Genomic DNA, 19,762 nt, shown 5'->3' on the forward strand with positions numbered 1-19,762 from the left:
GCATTGTACTGCAAATAAGTTTAGCATTCAATTCATGCAATTTCATTGTAAGCGAAAATAAATGTAATTCATTTGCTTTTTAAATTTTATTTTATTTGTACATCCTCGTCCTTACTTTAAAATATAATAATGGTTACTTTGGAAGGCATTATATTCACAGAAAATCATTAATATTATATTTATATAATAAATACTAACGGATTCACAGATAAATATTGTATAGGGTGATTAGTATAATAATGTCATGTCTCTTTCTTACGACTCTGAAACTAATGTTGACCGAAAGAGAGAGAAAGAAATCATTATACAACTAAACAGCCGCTAAAGAACAATTCTAAGTAAAGCCGCTAGTTTTCATAATATCTATAGGTTATTCCCCTTTTTAACTGTTGTGCGTTTATTTTTTCTTTTGTACAGAAATGAACACTTGTTTTTGGTTCAGTTATTATGAAACCGTTGTCGTGGAAGTGCCCATCAATAGAATTAGCTTCGAGCCACAAGAAAGGAACTATTGTATCCACATTTAGGTTTACCGTGAATGACGTTGCATTCCCACAAACTGCCGTCGTTTCAGACACATCTAGCTGTAATAGAAAGAAAACTGGTAATATAATTCGTTTCGTTTCGTTTTGGTATTATACTTGAATTTTTGAAACATTTACTACCTACTTTTATATTAGGCGTCCTCAAACCTTTTATATTTTTCAAAGGTACAGGGAATATGTAGTTTTTTGGTGATGATAAAACTCCGTCTGCTTGAAGGGAAAACCTTAAGAATATTTCATCTTTTTTATCTGCGTCCCACAAGTCTATAGAAAATTGCTTCTCGCTACTCAATGGTTTGGCATTGGCCAAGAAAATCTGTGATTTGATTGGAGTGAAACTATTCCACTTAAACATTTCAACAGTAATATTTGCATTAATTATCGGCACGAATCTGTCGTTGAGCAAATAAACGTCAACGTTTTTTGCCAAAGTCAAACGCGGAGAAACTAATACTGGTGCAAAAAATTCCTTTGCAAAATAGTGTAGCATTTTCCATTTTCCGCCGTATTCTGTGGAATATTCATAATTGAGTTTTTGAATATCGTTTCGTTGTAAGCCGTATTAAATGTATCTCACCAATCCCAGACCAAGACGGAGCCTGCCATACATCGTTTAATTGCCAATACAAAGCACCCATCGTGTACCAATCAGCTTGGCTTTGCCTATAAAACTCTGTTTCGGCTTTTATTGACATTGCTTGTGATATCTGAAATTAACGAATACAATACAAATAAAAACTTTAAAAAGTTATATTGATTACAGTTTTCTATATGATTGTACCTGGCTGTAATAGATAAATTTTTCAAAATACTTTGGGTCATCTTTATTAAGTTTCATGTGTCGTTTCATTTGTAATTCGATAAAATTGTAACCATTTGGACTATGCTGCCTGTGTTTAGAATAATCACTATCGATTCTATAATCGCTCGTTTTATTCGTTGCCGTTTTCATTGTTTTAAGAGAGGGCAAAGATTGGAATCCGTATTCCGATGCAAACCTCGTTTGGGGAAAGATATTTAAGTCCCAATTGTCTGCTAGGTAATTGTAATAATGAGTGTCCCCAAAATGTGGATCATAGGGGTTTTTTGCGATGTATCCATCTTCTTCAGACTTTCGACCATTTGACGGACTCGAAATAAGATATCGTCGTTTTGGGTCGATGCTTTCTACGATAGGTTTAATATTATCTACGTAGAGTCTAATGTACTCTGCTTTGTACTTTTCGAACTGTGCTTGTGTACTGTACCAATTTCCACGCAAAGCAACCTCATTTTCATTATTGCCTGCCCAAACTGCTATGGAAGGATGGTGTTGAAGTCGTAGCACATTATGTTGTATTTCTGCTCTCACGTTACTGAAATTACGAAATAAGTTCTAACAGACGTTGACTACAAGCGCTAACCACATCAATACACGTAACTCACTCTAAGAATTCCGGATCCACAGGATACATTGCACACGCGAACATGAAATCTTGCCATATCAAAATTCCTAGTTCATCGCAACGCCGATAAAAGTAATCAGACTCATAAACTCCCCCTCCCCAGACGCGAAGCATCGCCATATGCGTAGCGCGAGCCGCAGTCAAGAGATTATCAACTGAAATCAACAAAATCCTTAACTATAACAGTAAAAAACAATTAAAATGATTTGTTACTGTAACTCACTTCTGGTTTTTTCATTTTCATTGTTTTCCGGAAGAACGTTCGAGGGTATCCAATTAGATCCTTTCATGAAAAGCGGATGTCCGTTGACTTTGAAGTAAAATGTTAGCCCTTGACCAGCAAGAGTGTCGTTTCCTATTAATGAAAAGTATTTTAATAGATTTATCTAATTTCAAACAATTCAACTAAAACCTAAGTAACCAACCCAATATTAATGAGGCTTCCTGTTCTACAAGTTCTATAGTACGGAATCCAATTTTCATATGCTTATGAGAAATTTCTCTGTCACTCCGATCCCCATTTGTGGTAAAGAAAACAAGAAGATTATACAGATGTTGGCTACCGTATCCATTTGGCCACCATTCACGAATCATATTCTATAGAAAAAAAAAACAATTATTATAATATTAGCAAAATTATTTAGTTTCAGAAATTATAACACAGAATTAGAGAGAAATATAAGAGAAAGTTGCATTAATCTTTAACTTCTGACGTACTCCTGGCAAAGCACAGCCGATGAATCAGCAACAATGGAAGCATTGAAATAAATTCATCATCATTGAAAAAATTTAACTGAACGAGTAGACTCTACAGTATCAGAGACAAAAGTGTTAAAAATAGTGCGCACGAATGTAGAAGTTGCGGTAACGGAATCTAGTTTGGGCAAAGTATTACCATAAGTTTATGAAAAACAAATGGCAATGGAAATATTCACAGATAATTATTATCGGATTGATACCCTTATCGAAAGCTTTTACTTTATTTAGTTCGGAAAATTCGGAATAGAATTGCTTTGCTACACTAAGTCTTATATAGCAAGTGCAATTTTATGATAATGGGTTTCAGACCAATTAACTTACTTCGCTTATATTCATTTCAAGTTCGACGTCAAATGTTCCATCACTATTTGTCTTAGTATCTACATTTTTGCCGATTTTTATCGTTGAATGACCTTCAACAGATAAATAAACGGACAAATATCCAGAAATATTTCGAATATTTTTGCCCGTTTCTAAGTAAACTTTTACTGACAAAAACCATATCGTATCCTTCTTCTCAGTATGTGTAGTTACTGACCATATCACGGCACCGTTGAAAAATTCTAATCGAATATTTCTCCTGTAAATTTGATTGCATAATTTAACTCACTACATTAATAAAACTTGTACTTGATTGGAGAGAAATTAGGATTAACATGATCAAAAGGATTCTGATTATTCCCAGGTACAGAAGCGAATTTTCAGTATTTTTGAATGTTTGGCACCTACACTATAACTTTCAACTCTTACCAGATACCAACTGAGGGGAATGCCGGCCCCCAATCCCAACTAAAGGAGGATTGCATCTTCCTTATTTGATTTGCGTGACATTCCCCATTGTACACGTCTGGGACACACTCGGGAGCAGCGAAATGTTGTCTTGAGCGATTTTTGGCATAATCGATTGGTGACTCAAAATTAAACGTTAGCTTGTTTTCGCCTTCCTTGAAATATAAAATTTAATAAACATATCTTAGTCTTAATTGAAATAAATATTTCGATCATTAATTTAACGAATTTACTCTTTTATACAATATCATACCTACAATTACTAATTTGACAGCAAAAAGGATTTTTTAATTAACTTTACACTTTAGAAAAATATAGTGATATTTAAAAAGTGACAATGTCTGTAAATATGAGCAATATAAATATTAGTGTGACTAAACACTGAGCGATTATTGGTCGCTATTTGCGCCACCGGTTGCAATCCACCAACTGCGATTCAGATACAGATAATTACGATTCAGAATTTACACACAGTTTCAGAAACGGGATGTAAGACCTAAATAATTTATTTAAAAAAATCAGTAATCTATGCATATAATAAAATTGGAGTGTCTGTTTGTAATATTAAAATAGCCCTTTTTGACTCAATGCATATGTACATATACCAAAATAACATTTTTACAATTTTTATCTCTCTGTCTGTCTGTCTATTTGTTCCGGCTGATCTCTGGAACGGCTGGACCGATTTTGACGAGACTTTCACTAGCAGACAACTGATATAATAAGGAGTAACATAGGCTACAATAATATTTTTTTATTGTTCAATTAAAAATCTTACAAGGTCGCGACCACAACTAGTAATAAAATAATATACGGTATTATTAAAAAATTTAAAACTGACCTTTAAATATGCTTTGACATCGAACACGTATCTAACAAACATGTTCTTCGTTAAACCAATGGGTATTCCGTTTAATTCTATATAAGCTACTGTATCGACACCTTCTAACACCAATCGGGCCACAGCGGAGCTTAAACTGTTTGCGCTGACTGGAAATAATAGTAAAATATATAATTATATAAAATTAATACACGAAATATCTGTGTTGTGTAAGTTTCAAGCTATAGTTCAAACAGAATACTGGATTTTCAAGTGTTTTAGCAATGATAACAATTAAAAAATCCGTTAGGTATTTCAAATATTGAAGTACACATTACGATAAAAAAAGTTAAAAAGTTTGTTACATTATATTCATGTCAACAATGTTTACTCATTCCTAAGCAGAGATAAGACTACTCTTCACTAAACAACTCATTAATATAACGTAGGCATATAAAAAAAGATACACAATTATACACAATCTTATATTATGTAGATTCCAGTCCGGACTTCGTACAAGTAAAATAATTTTTTTTTCATGTTCCTGACTTCAAAGAACAAATACTATCATACAAAATAACCCCTCTCATTTCGCCCCCTTGAATTTCAAAACTCCTTTATAAACCAAACATTCATATATTCTAGATTTCTAGACTAGTTTTGTCTGTTCGTCAGTATTAGTCAGTCAAAATCAGTACGAACAATGTTATAAGTATATGCAAGAATATATATTGTGTTCAATAGATCATAAACAACTATGTACCATTAAATTTGCTCGTATATGTCCATGTATCATGAGCAACCCAGCGAGTAAGCACGTCATTGTAGCCCGATAGAATGTCACCAATGATACCCGCATTTTGAAGATCGGTATACACTCCCCCCGGCACTGATCCTGGTATATTTATTGCTAGAAAAAATCAAGATTTTAATTTTGACCAAATTATCTTAACGCCTACATATAAATATTGATCTCTGTGGGAAAAGAAAATTAAATATTATAAATATACAACATATTATTACTTCTACGTTTTGTTTACTTTAGCAAACTCACACTTGTTTCTGTTTTCGAGCGTCCACTTCACATTTTCATTTGTCGATTCTAAACTGAACTTAAGTAAACAATTTATTTGATGTAAATTGAATAAAAAACTACTTAAAAATAATAATATAACTAGTGACTTCATGATTCATTAAAAATAAGAAAAATAATACATTAGTAGTACATTAATGAACGATGAGTTCGTTCTCGATGTCATTACATTCATTCAATCGTATACTGCGCAATAGGCATGTGAAATCATATTATCGATAAGCTATATCGATGTCAGTCACTATTACATCTACTATTGTTGTTGCTGTCACAATTATTCGAATTCTTCTTAAATAAATCAGTTTTATTTTGCATTAAATAAAAAGTCAAAAATAAAACTTGTTTTATTTTTTTGTGACTTAAAAAACATTATAGAAAACCCGCTTATGTTTGAAAAAATATTGTCAATGATGTTGACAGTTTCTCATCGAGAGCATTCGCTTATTTCAGATTTTTGTAACATTTAAAATCCGTAGAATAAAACGCAGTAGTTATGACGACCTCCGTCGTCGAGTGGTGTGTACACCGGTTTTCATGGGTACGCCACTCCGAGATCCTGGGTTCGATTCCCGGCCGAGTCAATGTAGATTATCATTAGTTTTCTATGTTGTCTTGGGTCTGGGTGTTTGTGGTACCGTTGTTGCTTCTGATTTTCCATAACATAAGTGCTACTTACATTGGGATCAGAGCAATGTATGTGATGTTGTCTCATATTTATTATTTATTTATTATTTATAGTAGTCAGAAAATTAAAAAAAAAACATTGTGCTTATCACAAAAATGACAAATAAAATCGGTATTTATACTTTATAATATGAATGTATTTATTTATAACCACATATCACAATAATTTATTTATAACAAAAGATTTTTTTTTTATATATTTACGAATATCGACGTTAGTTTTAATGTTGTCGCCCCTAAAGTATGAGCGACTCCAATAACTGATACAATTTCATGTGTGTAGATAACCACACACAAGAGTTAAACTCACACAAACATAATATGATTCCTATCTTGTTCTTATAACATCACACGCACTCTACAATTTGTTAGGTTATTAAACTTCAATTAGTTTAAATATTTAACTTATCGATACATATACGAGTCAATTTTAAGTAACAACTTTTTTATTTTAAAATAAAATTTAACGAAGATGTATAATCTATTTTAATACCATTGAAATGTATGGTTAGTTTCAATAAATTATCGTTATAACTAGTATCAAAATGAACCGTCTCCTCGCACTATATCTGATTATGAATGAATGAATAAATCATTGTTTACAACTAAGAAAATTATGAGGGCGTGACAAAATTATCATCAGCCTAGAAAGACTGTAAAAAATAGCTATTGTTGCGTACATTAAGTTAATTTGAAAATAAAATGTAGATTACTTCTATATGCATATATATTGTTTTTTATGCTTTATTCACGTCAAAACTACCGAACGCGTCGGCATGAGATAATGCCCTAAAGTATATAGATCATTAAAGACTCTGTAATTGGCGTATTCCGTTGATCCTTCCCTCTGTTTAATTACTTAGATATTTTAATATATCAGATATCCAGCCAATACAGTGTCCAATCATGTTGGTGCTTTTGTCAAGCTTCTTTACGTACGTAATTACACTTACCTGCTAGGTACAATTGCCAACAAATTTGAAATACTTTCTAAATCTAAGTTAAATATATATTGAGAAATCTTTAGACTAGAACAATGCTAACATCGAATTATGAAATAAAATATTTTGAAATGATAGATAATTAAAACCTATGGAAGTATCTCTATATTTCGAAAAGTGACGAATAAAATTATATGCAACGCGAAGTAAAAAAAAAGTAAAAAGGTTCACCAAAAGTATAACACATCGCCTCATTGCCTCCACTGGTGACAGGAGGGCTGGTTCGTTTTTTGCTCAGAGGATCTTAATTGCGATTCAACGGGGAAATGCTGCTAGCATTCTTGCCTCCATTCCACGCGGTCAAGATTTATACAGCAACTAAGTAGTTTTCGTTCATATTTGTATATATTTAAAGCATTTGATGTTATTAATTCTTATGCGGAGTTAAATAACGTGCAATTTTTTTAATAAGGCTTATTCTTTGAAGCACGTATCATTAAACCTAGTACTTATAGTGGTAGCGTTTTGTTTGTAAAGCGCGTTTGAATAGATACCATTCATAAAAACTATTATGATCCTGTTTTAATTTAAGGTGTTATTAGAAGCATAAGAAACATCACATCTGTAACCGATTTATATTTCTTACAGCGTATGTATCTATGGGAGGTGGTGACTTCCTAAAATCACGTCGCATTTTTCCTGCATTTTATAAAATAAAAAAATAAGCGAATATAATTTGCAATAACTAAAGGTATCAGAATGAGAGAAAGTTACTTTTATATAGTTTAAATGTATGTTCACTGAATCTTGGATTTTTTCAGAGTATTCTGGCAGATCTACGTCAGAATCTCCTAGAATGCTCTTGGAGTTCTACTTAATAGCAATTAATATTAAATAATGTCAAACCTAAGGAAAAAGGTACAATGGGCAGTACCATTGTACCCTTTTCCTTTTTACGTACAAAAATAAATAAGATTTAAAAAAAAAGAAAACTAAATGTATAATATTCATACTTTTTTATTTATATTTTATGTGACAGATTCTTTTGATTATTCTATCAAAACATTTCTGTCACTTAATCTCAGTCAACCACAGTGACAAAGACGATATAACTTGTTACTGATGGATAGAATAACTTTATACGAAGAATACAGGTTTATAGAAAAAACTGAACTAGAAGTAAATGGAATATGGAAAGGTTAAATGAAATCATTTAAATATTCTTCTTGTAAAAATTTTAATCTTAGGAATTTCTTTTACCTTTTACCTGATTGCACAATAACTGTCTTGTTCGCGATAATGGCCTTTGGGTTATCTAAACCACAAAGGCCGCGGTTCCAATTATGCAACCATTTGGGTTATTTGATTTTGGATTTGCAATTGATTATTCATACTATAAATGAGTGGAAATGGAAAAATTATTGCGGCGAATATTCTTAGAGAAAGGGAGCGATTATGAGTAACTGTTTAACCAATTAAGAATGTATGTATGTGTTGCGGCCTTTATGTAATAAATATATATAAATAGAAACGAATTACAAACGTTGGCGGCGCCCTCGCATAAACAAATCGAATCAACAAAATGATATCGTCGTTAATCAAATTATATTTATTTACCTTAACGATAATTTGCCGATAAGAGACCTATAACCTCTACTTCGATGGATAAATAAATAATTTAAAGCAGTTAATGTGTAAAACTTGGTTTTACAATACATAAATTATAATAACAATTAATTTAAACAATAATAAAATTTAACAACAATTTAAGCTGCTGAGCTGAGATGGCCCAGTGGTTAGAACGCGTGCATCTTAACCGATGATTTCAAGTTCGAACTAAGCAAGCACCACTATATATACATATAATGGTGCTTGCTATATATGTGCTATATATGTGCTTAATTTGTGTTTATAATTTATCTCGGAATCAATCATCACAGGATAACATCGTGAGGAAACCTGAATGTGTCTAATTTCATACAAAATCTGCTACATGTGTATTCCACCAACCCGCATTGGAACAGCGTGGTGGAATATGTTCCAAACCTTCTCCTCAAACGGAGAGGAGCCCTTAGCCCAGCTGTGGGAAATATACGGGCTGTTACTTTACCTTTACTTTTAAGCTGCTTATTCAATATTAAGTAGAAAAGCGTTTGATTGAACTTAGTTTAGTTAAAATTTTATAAATTTTATTTTATTTCCATAAACTCATCAAAGTATGCACTTATTTTTCACTTCAGTTCTTCAATTTGAGACTAATGTTTTCGATACTGTTAAATACATTAATTCTTCAAAAGATATAACACTAGCTACCAATATATGCGTACTGTATCTTAATTACACTGAATAAAAAGGCAGTTAACAGTAACACCCGATCTCTACCATAAGAAGGCACAGGCAATATTAGCGTATATTAAATGTTCTGACATAACCTCTATTTTAAAACTACACCAATATCATGCCATCGTATAAAATTTTCATCAACATTTTTAAATTGTATAATTTTCTCGTGTCAAATTCAGACATTGCAAATATGTATATAGCCTTTCCATTGCTGTTTTGTCCAAATCTAAACTTGCGATTATTCTACGTCAATAACAAAACTTTCATGGCAATTCTACTTATAGTCTTTGATTATTTTTTTACGTTTGATTTAAGATTATATTATTACTATAAGACCAATTTCAGTAAGTAAATAGAATCGTACATTTTTTTATTGCCAAAATCTATTTCGACTCGTATTTTCCTAATTATTTGATTTATTTATCATAAAGGATTGTAATAAAATTGCATTTTGCAATTAACTAGTCTATAAAATTTCGTGGTTGCCACCTTAATTGTGAATATTAAAGAGCCTTTTCAAATTGAGTCAACTCCAAGGCAACTGCATACCAATCAATCAAAATATCTAATTATTAAAACATTAATTTGAAATAGTTTATAAACACTATCGGAACTTGCTATAGAAGCTTAGAAAATTACTATTTTTAATTCTATAAATATAATACGACACAACTTAGATGTAATGTAATGTAGCATCAGTAAAATTCGTAAAACCGATTTAAGTTGGCTATCCCAAATTATCAATATTTATTTCTTATAGGAATACGATCTTTACACAAACGTAATAATTTGTATTATCATATGACCTAATATATTCGCCAATTTGATACGTCGATTTACATGCACTTGCCTTCTCGGATTGAACGGACGCGAGAATCAGTTGTATAAATCGGCAGTAATCAGTTTCATTAAATTTGTCGATACTACATCCAAGTTGTGTCGTACTATACTTATTTATATTTATTTCATTAGTTTTAAAATATACAAAAACAAACAATTCTATTGAAATTCAAATATCAGTAAATATTTAAGTCTTGAGGATATAAAAAAATGGGAAATAATGATTCATATAATTATTATGTTTCCAGCGGCTCACCTACTGCTTTTCTTTCTGGCTTTCGTGTTTGGATCGTTCTGCACGTTTTGTTTTCACATGATGATGTACTTGTTTGATGAGAAGTGCGTGCTGTTTCCCAAACTATTGTCACTTACTTCGTTTCGTCAAAACATTATCTATGAGTTCATTCCGGAAGATAAAGAAGTTTCTGACAGTAAGAATTTGTCTCATTGTTCTTTTTATGTATCTTTATGTTAATATTAATATTAAACCCTAAGTAGCTCCGTTGTGATTAAGAACACTCTAGAAAGTACGAGACCCATGTATCGGAAATTATTACAAATTGTTTCAACGTACAATAGATTGTTGTTATTTTTGACAAATAGTCAAAGTCACTTACATTCGTTTAGAATTAATCATAACTTAAACCTTTCTTTTAGTGCTACCCGTTGATTTCCTAAGCACCCAATGGGTGGAAAAAAGTGCATGCTTACTGCCAACTTACGTCCCTCTTGTGTCTGGCATCTTCGGTCTTGTTTGGACTACCATGTTCTTGATGTGTTCTACTGGCAGTCGAGTTCTTACTGGGTGAGAAGTTTAACTGGACTATATATAACATTGCCAACACTTCTTGTAACACTTTAAGTATGAAATTGGATTTGAAAGTTGGAATGGAATTTCGTTATTTAAGATCAACAAAATTGAGAATATATAACATTGCCAACACTAAATGTAACACTTTAAGTATGAAATTGGGTTTGAAAATTGTTTTGGAATTTCGTTATTAAAAATCAAAAAACTTGACGATCGATATTTCGGGCTAAGTTTATGCGTTGAAGACAGTTTTTATAGTGTTGTATGTAACGTAACGGAAAGTAAGGTGGTTAAATCAAACTAAACGCCATATAATTCTATGTAATCTCGTGAAACACGTATTGACAGGAATTTTGATTAAATTTATTTTCATCCTGTCAAACCAATTTATTTATTGATACACAATTGTTAAAAATAATATTTTTATTCAGCTTACAGAGACCATGGCGTGTGATACCACCTGTGTTTTTGTTCTCGTTAACTATGGGTGCTCTCTGTGTGTACACATCAGCCGTTACGCATTACGGATTGCAGGAACTATGTCTTAAACTTAGTGAGATAACCGGCAGCACAACGTACGTAAACATTACAAAATGCACCGCAAAATTGAATAGAATTTAAGAAATAATAATAATACGAGTATATATCCATATAGACCAATAACAAGAAATCTTTTTAGTATCATAATAACTAAAATTAAATAAATTGTAATAAGACTACTAACATATACATTTATATAGTACATTTTAGTGAGGAAAATTTAGTAAGTACTGAAAATTATAATTCATAATTTCAATTGTTTTTCGGTACCTTATATCAATTTATTTTTATCTTACGTTAAATAGGTGTACATATACCATAAACGTGGCTACACTTGCTTATGAACGGCGAATACGTGGCGTCTACCAAGCGACTCGTCTTACTATTTTATCAGCATGGTTGCATACAGGATGCTGGGTGCTGTCTACTGTTTTAGCCGTAGCAAGAGTTATACTAGCAGTTGACTTCCAATTAGTCAAAGTCAGCGTGCAATTGCAGGGAGACATTGATAAAATGCTTGTAAGTGTATTAATGCAAATAGTACATATTATTAATGACCCAAAATAGTTTACTGGTTAAGATTTGCGTTTACAGGAGCGCCATGAAAGGCATATTCGTACCGTGTCACCGCTAACAATAGAAGCAAATCGTTCGATTGACAAAGTTCATCGAACAGAAAGTCTAATCCAAATTCACTTCAAAAAGCAAGAAATCTTGAGAAATAGCGAACTAATTAACGTAAGAAGTACAAAATATGATGAAGGAAACATACTTTACTTCTCTGATGTAACTGAGGAACCATCAGAATCAGCATTAGTTCAATCTGAACTTGATAAATTAAATAAAATACGAGCGTACAACGCAGTAGCTTCGGAACATAGATTTATTGTAAAAATGCTATTTTCATTATTTGATGATATTGGTGTATCTGAGACCACTGATATTATTTCTACATTAAGTTCAGTGGAATCTGTAACTCAAATGCGTCCGAAAATAGTTCGCCAATTTGGTCAGCAACATATTTCGTCTAAACTAAAAATTTTAGGATCTCCTGTACGAATAGGAGACGATAGATTTGTAGGTAGTCACGAAGCAGAAGATATAGCATTGGAGATAAAAGAAGAGTTGCAAGCGAGACTCAATAGAAAGTTCAGTGATTTGAAGAAGACTGATAACGATTCGCCGACGGACATCTTACTTAATCAACAATCTTCTATGAACATAACTTCCGAAATGAAAACGAATTTAGAAAAAAAACCGGACACAAAGCTTGGGGCAAGTACTTCTGAGTCTAATGAACCAAGCACTAGTAGAGGAGAGAAGAAAAGTGAATTAAAATCTAATTTAAAACAAGTTGGTATTCAAACAGATGAAAAGCTAAAAGAGAAACCTTTAAAAGTACAAATAGATTCTCGTACAAGCGTATTTGATTCAGTAACTTCCGTAAGGATCGGGAGACAAAGTCCAAAGGAAGATAAGGGAACTCAAATCCAAAAAGAAAAAATGGACTAGCTATGGTAGGTATTTAGGTTCTTGAAAATGAAGAAATTTTGAAAAAAGTTGTCAAATTTTGTGATTTTTTTTTAATTAATAAATGACCAGGTGATTAACGTAATGCTGAGTAAAATCTTTTGATAAATAAAGTAAATAGCCAATTAGTAATTCCTATATCTATATCTCTACATATAGTAAAATTGGTGTGTTTGTTTGTAATATTAGAAAACCCCTTTTTTTCTCAATGAACATGTATGTATACACGGTACATGTACCAAAATAACATTTTTTACAATATTTGTCTGTCTTTTTGTTCCGGCTAATCTCTGGAACGGCTGGACCGATTTTGACGGGACTTTCACTGGCGGATAACTGATATAATAAGGAATAACTTAGGCTACAATTTTTTTTTGTGAAATTCAAATGCTTACAAGGTCGCGGGCACAGCTAGTTTTTATATAAAATTGTAGTCAATCGGTTATGAAAATTTAATAGGTACCTATTAAAATTACAATTTTCGTAATCTTTGCCCTTAAAATTCATTACACTGAACAAAATTATAAGCAGATTCTTGCCTTTTCCCAAAATTTTTTTTTCCTTACAGAAATATGATACTCGTATCAGACTCGTGCACTTTTTAACTTATAGATTTTAAATAATTGAGCAAGGTGACTTGCGCAAGATATAACACAAGATATATTTATTTACTTTAGTGTCCTAGTCCAAGCAGCGGCCACGGTCAACGTGAATGCGTTTACTCCGACGGGTTGCCAAATAAAACGATTGGTCAACACGAACTTGAACTTTCATATCACTGCATTCTCTTAAAATGTAACTTTACTGCGAACGACTGATACAGTTCACTTTAAATAAAAAAATACGAAAAAAAATACTCAAACAACATTTCCTAATTCATCTTCATCTCAACTTTATTTTTATATAAATATAATGAAACAAAACATCTTTTCCTTTCATGCTTATATTTAGAATCGTTAAATAAACTTAATACTATTAAATAATATCTACTAAACCCTCCTTTAAATATGACTTATGGCCCCTTCTTTCGTAAAGGTCTCACCCTTGACTTTCATTTCCACACAGGTACTTTATATATAGAAGACGTACGTAACACTTCCATTTTTATCAATGAACTTAGAACAACACAATTGTTCTTGTATGGTATTTCATTGGAAACATTTTAGAATGTTTTTTAATTGTTGAAAATGGGCAAACGTACAAATTAAACATAACAGAGGTTTATTACAAATAAGACTAGTCTACACGTCTAACTTCTTAAGCCGGAGCCACACGCCGCCTTCCGCCGCACAAGCTAGTGACGAAACCTTGATCTCCGTCGGAACCTGCGTTCGATCATCCAGCAACAACTCGTAATTGTGTAAGAGCTTTACTAGCGCTAGTTTCGACTGAATGTATCCTTGACGAAGACCTAGAATATTATTATTATGTTAGTTCAACTTATAATTATTTACTTTATACATAAAATACATAACTAATATGTCAACTATGCACCTTTAACCTATTTGAATGAATAAATTATAAAAAAAAAACAGCGTAACAATTTTTACTCTGTGATTATGAGCTACTTTATTTCAAATTAGTAAAGATGGTCAGTCGGCCAGTATCTTATGAGGGAAAGCCTTATCACGGGTGTTCTAGAGCAAAGTTAGCTTTTAACATCGAACGAAGCATTCCGTAAAGGTAAAAACGGTATAATTTTATAGTATACCAATGTATAAATTCAGCGTAAGAACAAGCTAACTTATGGGATGACCTATGTTATATTACACAATAAAATAATTACTCAAATAAAAAAGTACTCGTACTGTTAAAAATGTACAACTGTGAAGAAATTCAATTCTTATCTCAAACAATCTCATTTCATAAACCTCATTTAAATAATAATAGCCAGCCAACCCGATTTGTAAGGCAAGATTAAAAGTTTCCATTTACTTAGAATTATACTTAAAGAAAATGAGTTATATTAGGTACTATTATAAATTAATGAACCGTAATACGTTTTTTATATGTGAGTCCAGTAAATATATTCTCTAAAAGAGACACATAGTATTTCAAAGTATTAACGGAATTAATAAAACTATTAAAATGAATACGGTATCTATTTTGATTCGAAACATTAGTGTGTAAAATTGAAATGAAATCTTTTTCGTTTATTTTAATGATTTTTTTTAACTAATTTTCCTTCTATAATATAAAATATAGATAAGCAGGAGACTTATTAAGAACACCTTGAATGAATTGATGACAGATCATTAAAATACTATTATTAAATCGCATTGAAATCTACTTACAGATCGATTGACAAACGCAAATAGCGAATATCTCGTACAATGCTAATGAATATAACAAAACCCAAGTTCTTATTAAATATTTTGCGGAAGTATTTGGCGTTGGATATACACCAAAAAAACTTTTTTTTTCTTTTGCTTCACGGTCTAGGGGCATCTAGAACTGCCCTTAATTAATTTACCATTAGAAAACATCACACAGGTTAAATTACCTTAATATTTATAAAAAAAATAATGGAAATTTTTGTATGTATCATATACGTTCACGTATTATTCATCCTATTGAGTTGAAACTTTGTATATCTGTTAGTAGCACATGCTTGAAGGTCTCTGACATAATGCCATAAATTGCCAACATATAAAGTATTAATATTCCAAAAAAAAAATTAAACTGCTTTTGCAATACTAATTCCATTAACAAGGGGAGCGGAGTTAGGCAAAGGATCAGTTAAACAAAAACTAATGGGCCATATCTTTTACATTACGTACCTAAACACTTCCTTGGACCTTCGCCGAAGGGCATCCAATGGCAGGGATGCATATTCTTTTTGTTTTCCTGCGAAAACCGATCTGGTTCAAACCTTTCGGGGTCTGGGAATATATCTGGATCCATTTGGATTGCGTGTATGGGGACAAACACCAATGTACCTTCATCGATTGTCACCTCGCTATTTGGCAGTTTGTATTCCTTCGTACATCTTCGGAACAATGCTCGCATTGGTGGATGCATTCGCATTGTTTCTAAAATGAGATAAATTCCAACATATATATAAAGTTTTAAATAACATGGTTAACTTCTTGCTCGATAAAATGTCGGCTCAGACGCCGTAAAGTAACGTAAGGAATAGCGCACAAATGATTGACCCACCCACATATAACTATTTGTCATGGGATGGTAATGCGACTCATTGCGATAGAGATCAATCTCAAGATCAACGGCTTTAAATAGTTTTCGAAGTACAGTCAGTAAACACTGGTGTCAATAAATTACAAATTAATATATTCCACACCCATTTCAATATACATTATACGTCGTCGTTAAATCCATCGTAACAAGATTATTATGTTATCGAATTTAATGTATCTAGCCTTAAGATTTGATTCTCGCATAATAATCGTATATAGTTCCATAATCTAAGTCACAAAGTGGACCATAAGTGTTATATAACCATTAATGTTCATTATTATTCTACTTCGGTGAAGTTTTCTCATAAAAGTGTGTGTTTAGAACACGTGCGTGAGGCTTTAACGCGTTTTGTAAATATCCGTTGTCACTACCTATTCGTATATTACGTTTTGCAATTTAATTTGCCCGTGACACACATCGGTGCTACTAGTGCGAAATAACATCTACTAGTGCATATTAAGTATTTTTAGAAATATAAATTGTTTTAATATTCGATATCTGAGTTACTTACCGTCGAGTATCATGTTGATGTAAACCATTTCGCTCTGTGCCTCATACGTGCAATCCCCGCCGTATTTAGTGAGCACTCTCTTTATTTCCTCCCTAGCCTTGGCCTGTATGTGTGGGTTCCGAGCTAACTCGTACGCCGCGAACTGCCCCGTGGTGGCGGATGTCTCGTAACCCGCAAACATGTAAAGCATCGTGTTGGCAGCGACGTCAGTAAGCGTGAATGAACTTTGCGTTTCGATACCTAAAATATGCGTACAGCGTTTTAATATCATTTACATAGAATATCAATAAGTCTATTCTTTGACTTAGTTAATGATTTTGAGTCGAAGCATAATTATAGATAATAAATAATATTACGATATCCAATTTAAAAAAAAACAAATTATCATGAATTTTATTTAGAAAAGAAAACCTTTAAATTATTTTATTTTATTTTTTTTTATTTATAATTCTTTATTGCACACCACAAACAGAAACAAAAAAGTAACATAAAATTAATTATCTCACCCTTACAAACCGAAACCTTACCTATAAATATACATACTATGTACAATTGATATATAATGAATTGGTGGTCTTTATCGAAGAGTTTGCACAAAGCTCTACCTCTAAGTGAATAAGCTGCAAAACTTCTCATTGAGAGATAAGCAGATATAATGTTTTTACCTAGCAATGAGGTATAAAGGGGCTCTTACTAAGGTTTTTTTTTATTGTATAAGTTGTCGGACGAGTATATGGGCCACCTGATGGTAAGTGGTCACCATCACCCATAGACAATGACGCTGTAAGAAATATTAACTAATCCTTAAATCGTCAATGCGCCACCAACATTGGCTTGTGCCTGTAGTTACACTGGCTCACTCACCCTTCAAACCCAACATCAAAACACAAAAATACTGAGCACTGTTGTTTGGCGGTAGAATAACTGATGAGTGGGTGGTACCTACCCAACGGGCTTGCACAAAGCCCTACCACCAAGTAAAAGTAAAAGTATTACTCCTAAACAGTTAATGATAATACGCAAAATTAAATACCTTCATTATTAATGCTTGAATTTTCTTTTAAATCAATGAGTGTTTGAAGAAAATCGTTTCGTTTATAGTTGTGCTTGTGTCTATATTCTACTGTTTCTTTTACGAGGTTGTAAAAAAAATTAATGATATCTGGATTAATACGATTCATCTTGAGCTTGTTAAAAAAGTTTGGCATGATGAATGCTAAACAGCGAACTATTGTCCTGAAAAAATAACATTAAATATAATAAGTATTTCCGCGATCCTTAGAAATGTTGAAATATAAGTCATAAGTAAAAATTTATATTGAGCTAATAAATTGAAAATGTATCATATTTAAAAAAGGTTTTTTAATAAAACCTTTATACGAATAAAATGTGTTCATAAATAATCGGATATATCGAAAAACAATTGCATATTCAAGAATAAAAGAAACAATTGCTCCAATTTTAAACTGTGTTGAATTAATATTTAACTTAGTCTGCTTATTAAAATTTTAAAATAATGCTATAATATTTACCAGTATAGAGAAATAGGGTTAAAATATTCATGTCCTCGTAAATAAAATTCCGATTTGGGATTTTTTAAACCATTACATTCCACACCAAAACCGACGCTTCCGATAATTTCCATTGTATATTTTTCGTAAAATTCTGAGAAGTTCATTGCTTCATCTCTCAAATGTTGTTCATCCGCATAATTGAGAGCTTCTTTAGCGATTTTTTCCACCAGAGGATACATGCATTTGAGTTTGCACGACGAAAAAGCCGGTGACATTTTATATCTTAACGTCTTCCAAGCATTACCATGCAAATTGAATAGATGGCCGGCTAAAGGATCGCCGGCTCCTCCGGAAAATATTCCATGAGATTGAAAATATTCGTAATCCTTAATAAAAATATGTTTCGCCAAGTCAGGATCGTTTATGCTGAGCACTGGTTGGTTGAAACAGTACATGCCAATATAAGGCAAATGCTTGTATTTAAAGTAATTATCACAGTAAGGTTGAAAAAACTGTTCTTTTCTTTTAATCACATTTTGTATATTTCCGAAAGGAAATATGGGCTTAGGGGCAAAAACACCCTTTTTTGCCCAGTACGAAAACTTATATTGGAACCATAAATAAATTAAACAGATAACTGATAACACAAAAACTAATAGTTCATTTGTTAAAAACTGTATTGTCAAAAACGCCATTTTTCACTTAATTACATTTGTTAATTATTTTGCGAAATTAAAATTTATATTATTTTTATTAAATCATTTAACAATTTCGTAATTTAAATCATAGTCCTCCATTTATTGATCTTTTTTTTCGAAAATAAATTATTTCCTTTATTTTTTTATTTTACAAAATAAACGCGTGCAATAATCAACGAATGTTTCACAAACTGATGGTCGAAGTTGCCAAGCAAATGCGTTCTGATCGTTCATTACAAAACATAAGAAGGTCAGTCTCAAGCTAACGTCACTCAATTATGTTAAAATTATTAAACCAAAATGTTGATCCAATATATCTAGAGTGAAATTAAAAATAAACTACAATAATGAATCTAAGAAATCACCTAAGACGATATAATAGCGACAATATGCAACATAGGGAATCATTTAATCGTTCATATTTTCAATCTGTACATTTGATTAAACTTTTAGTAACCCGCGTCTGTGCATGGAATATTTCACGGAATTACTATCCACCTGTTTTTTATGGAAACGAGGGAAAACCACGGGGAAACTTAACGATTTTTAATGAAATTGGTTTTCCATAGCTATTGTCTGGATCAATATTAAAAAATACTATTAAGTGCGGAAAATGTCTTAATCCTAAAAGAAAATACTTAAGCTTGTAACTTTCAACAATTTTTTTGTTATTTTACTTCAGTTTTTATTGCAAACTTTTA

The 19,762-nt window shown here is 31.9% G+C and overlaps 3 protein-coding genes across 4 annotated transcripts; 1 reads left to right on the forward strand and 2 right to left on the reverse strand.

Moving 5' to 3' along the window:
• Positions 1–77: 77 nt before the first annotated feature.
• LOC124538626 (beta-mannosidase) lies at positions 78–5,622 on the reverse strand. Of its 2 annotated transcripts, none has more exons than XM_047115741.1 (12): positions 5,413–5,622; positions 5,122–5,268; positions 4,380–4,528; positions 3,500–3,693; positions 3,071–3,329; positions 2,416–2,587; positions 2,214–2,345; positions 1,971–2,145; positions 1,327–1,900; positions 1,123–1,252; positions 666–1,055; positions 78–580 (listed from the first exon to the last, which is right to left on the reverse strand). In XM_047115741.1, exons 1-12 carry the CDS (start codon positions 5,543–5,545, stop codon positions 348–350), a joined length of 2,688 nt encoding a protein of 895 aa, XP_046971697.1. In that variant the 5' UTR covers positions 5,546–5,622; the 3' UTR covers positions 78–347. The 2 variants fall into 2 exon arrangements, with proteins under 2 accessions (XP_046971697.1, XP_046971698.1); XM_047115742.1 differs by having other exon boundaries at positions 78–584; positions 670–1,055; positions 5,413–5,618.
• Positions 5,623–8,198: 2,576 nt separating this feature from the next.
• Positions 8,199–13,122, forward strand: LOC124538547. The gene is made up of 6 exons (XM_047115633.1): positions 8,199–8,274; positions 10,508–10,690; positions 10,917–11,064; positions 11,502–11,645; positions 11,916–12,129; positions 12,205–13,122. Exons 1-6 carry the CDS (start codon positions 8,199–8,201, stop codon positions 13,120–13,122), a joined length of 1,683 nt encoding a protein of 560 aa, XP_046971589.1.
• A 961-nt stretch (positions 13,123–14,083) lies between these two features.
• Positions 14,084–19,256, reverse strand: LOC124538610 (probable cytochrome P450 6a14). The gene is made up of 5 exons (XM_047115724.1): positions 18,382–19,256; positions 17,883–18,085; positions 16,850–17,089; positions 15,921–16,172; positions 14,084–14,551 (listed from the first exon to the last, which is right to left on the reverse strand). The coding sequence occupies exons 1-5, from the start codon at positions 19,056–19,058 to the stop codon at positions 14,382–14,384; spliced, it is 1,542 nt and encodes a 513-aa protein (XP_046971680.1). The 5' UTR covers positions 19,059–19,256; the 3' UTR covers positions 14,084–14,381.
• Between the last annotated feature and the right edge of the window lie 506 nt (positions 19,257–19,762).

This window comes from Vanessa cardui, chromosome 20, assembly GCF_905220365.1.
Source record: "Vanessa cardui chromosome 20, ilVanCard2.1, whole genome shotgun sequence".
NCBI lineage: Eukaryota > Metazoa > Arthropoda > Insecta > Lepidoptera > Nymphalidae > Vanessa > Vanessa cardui.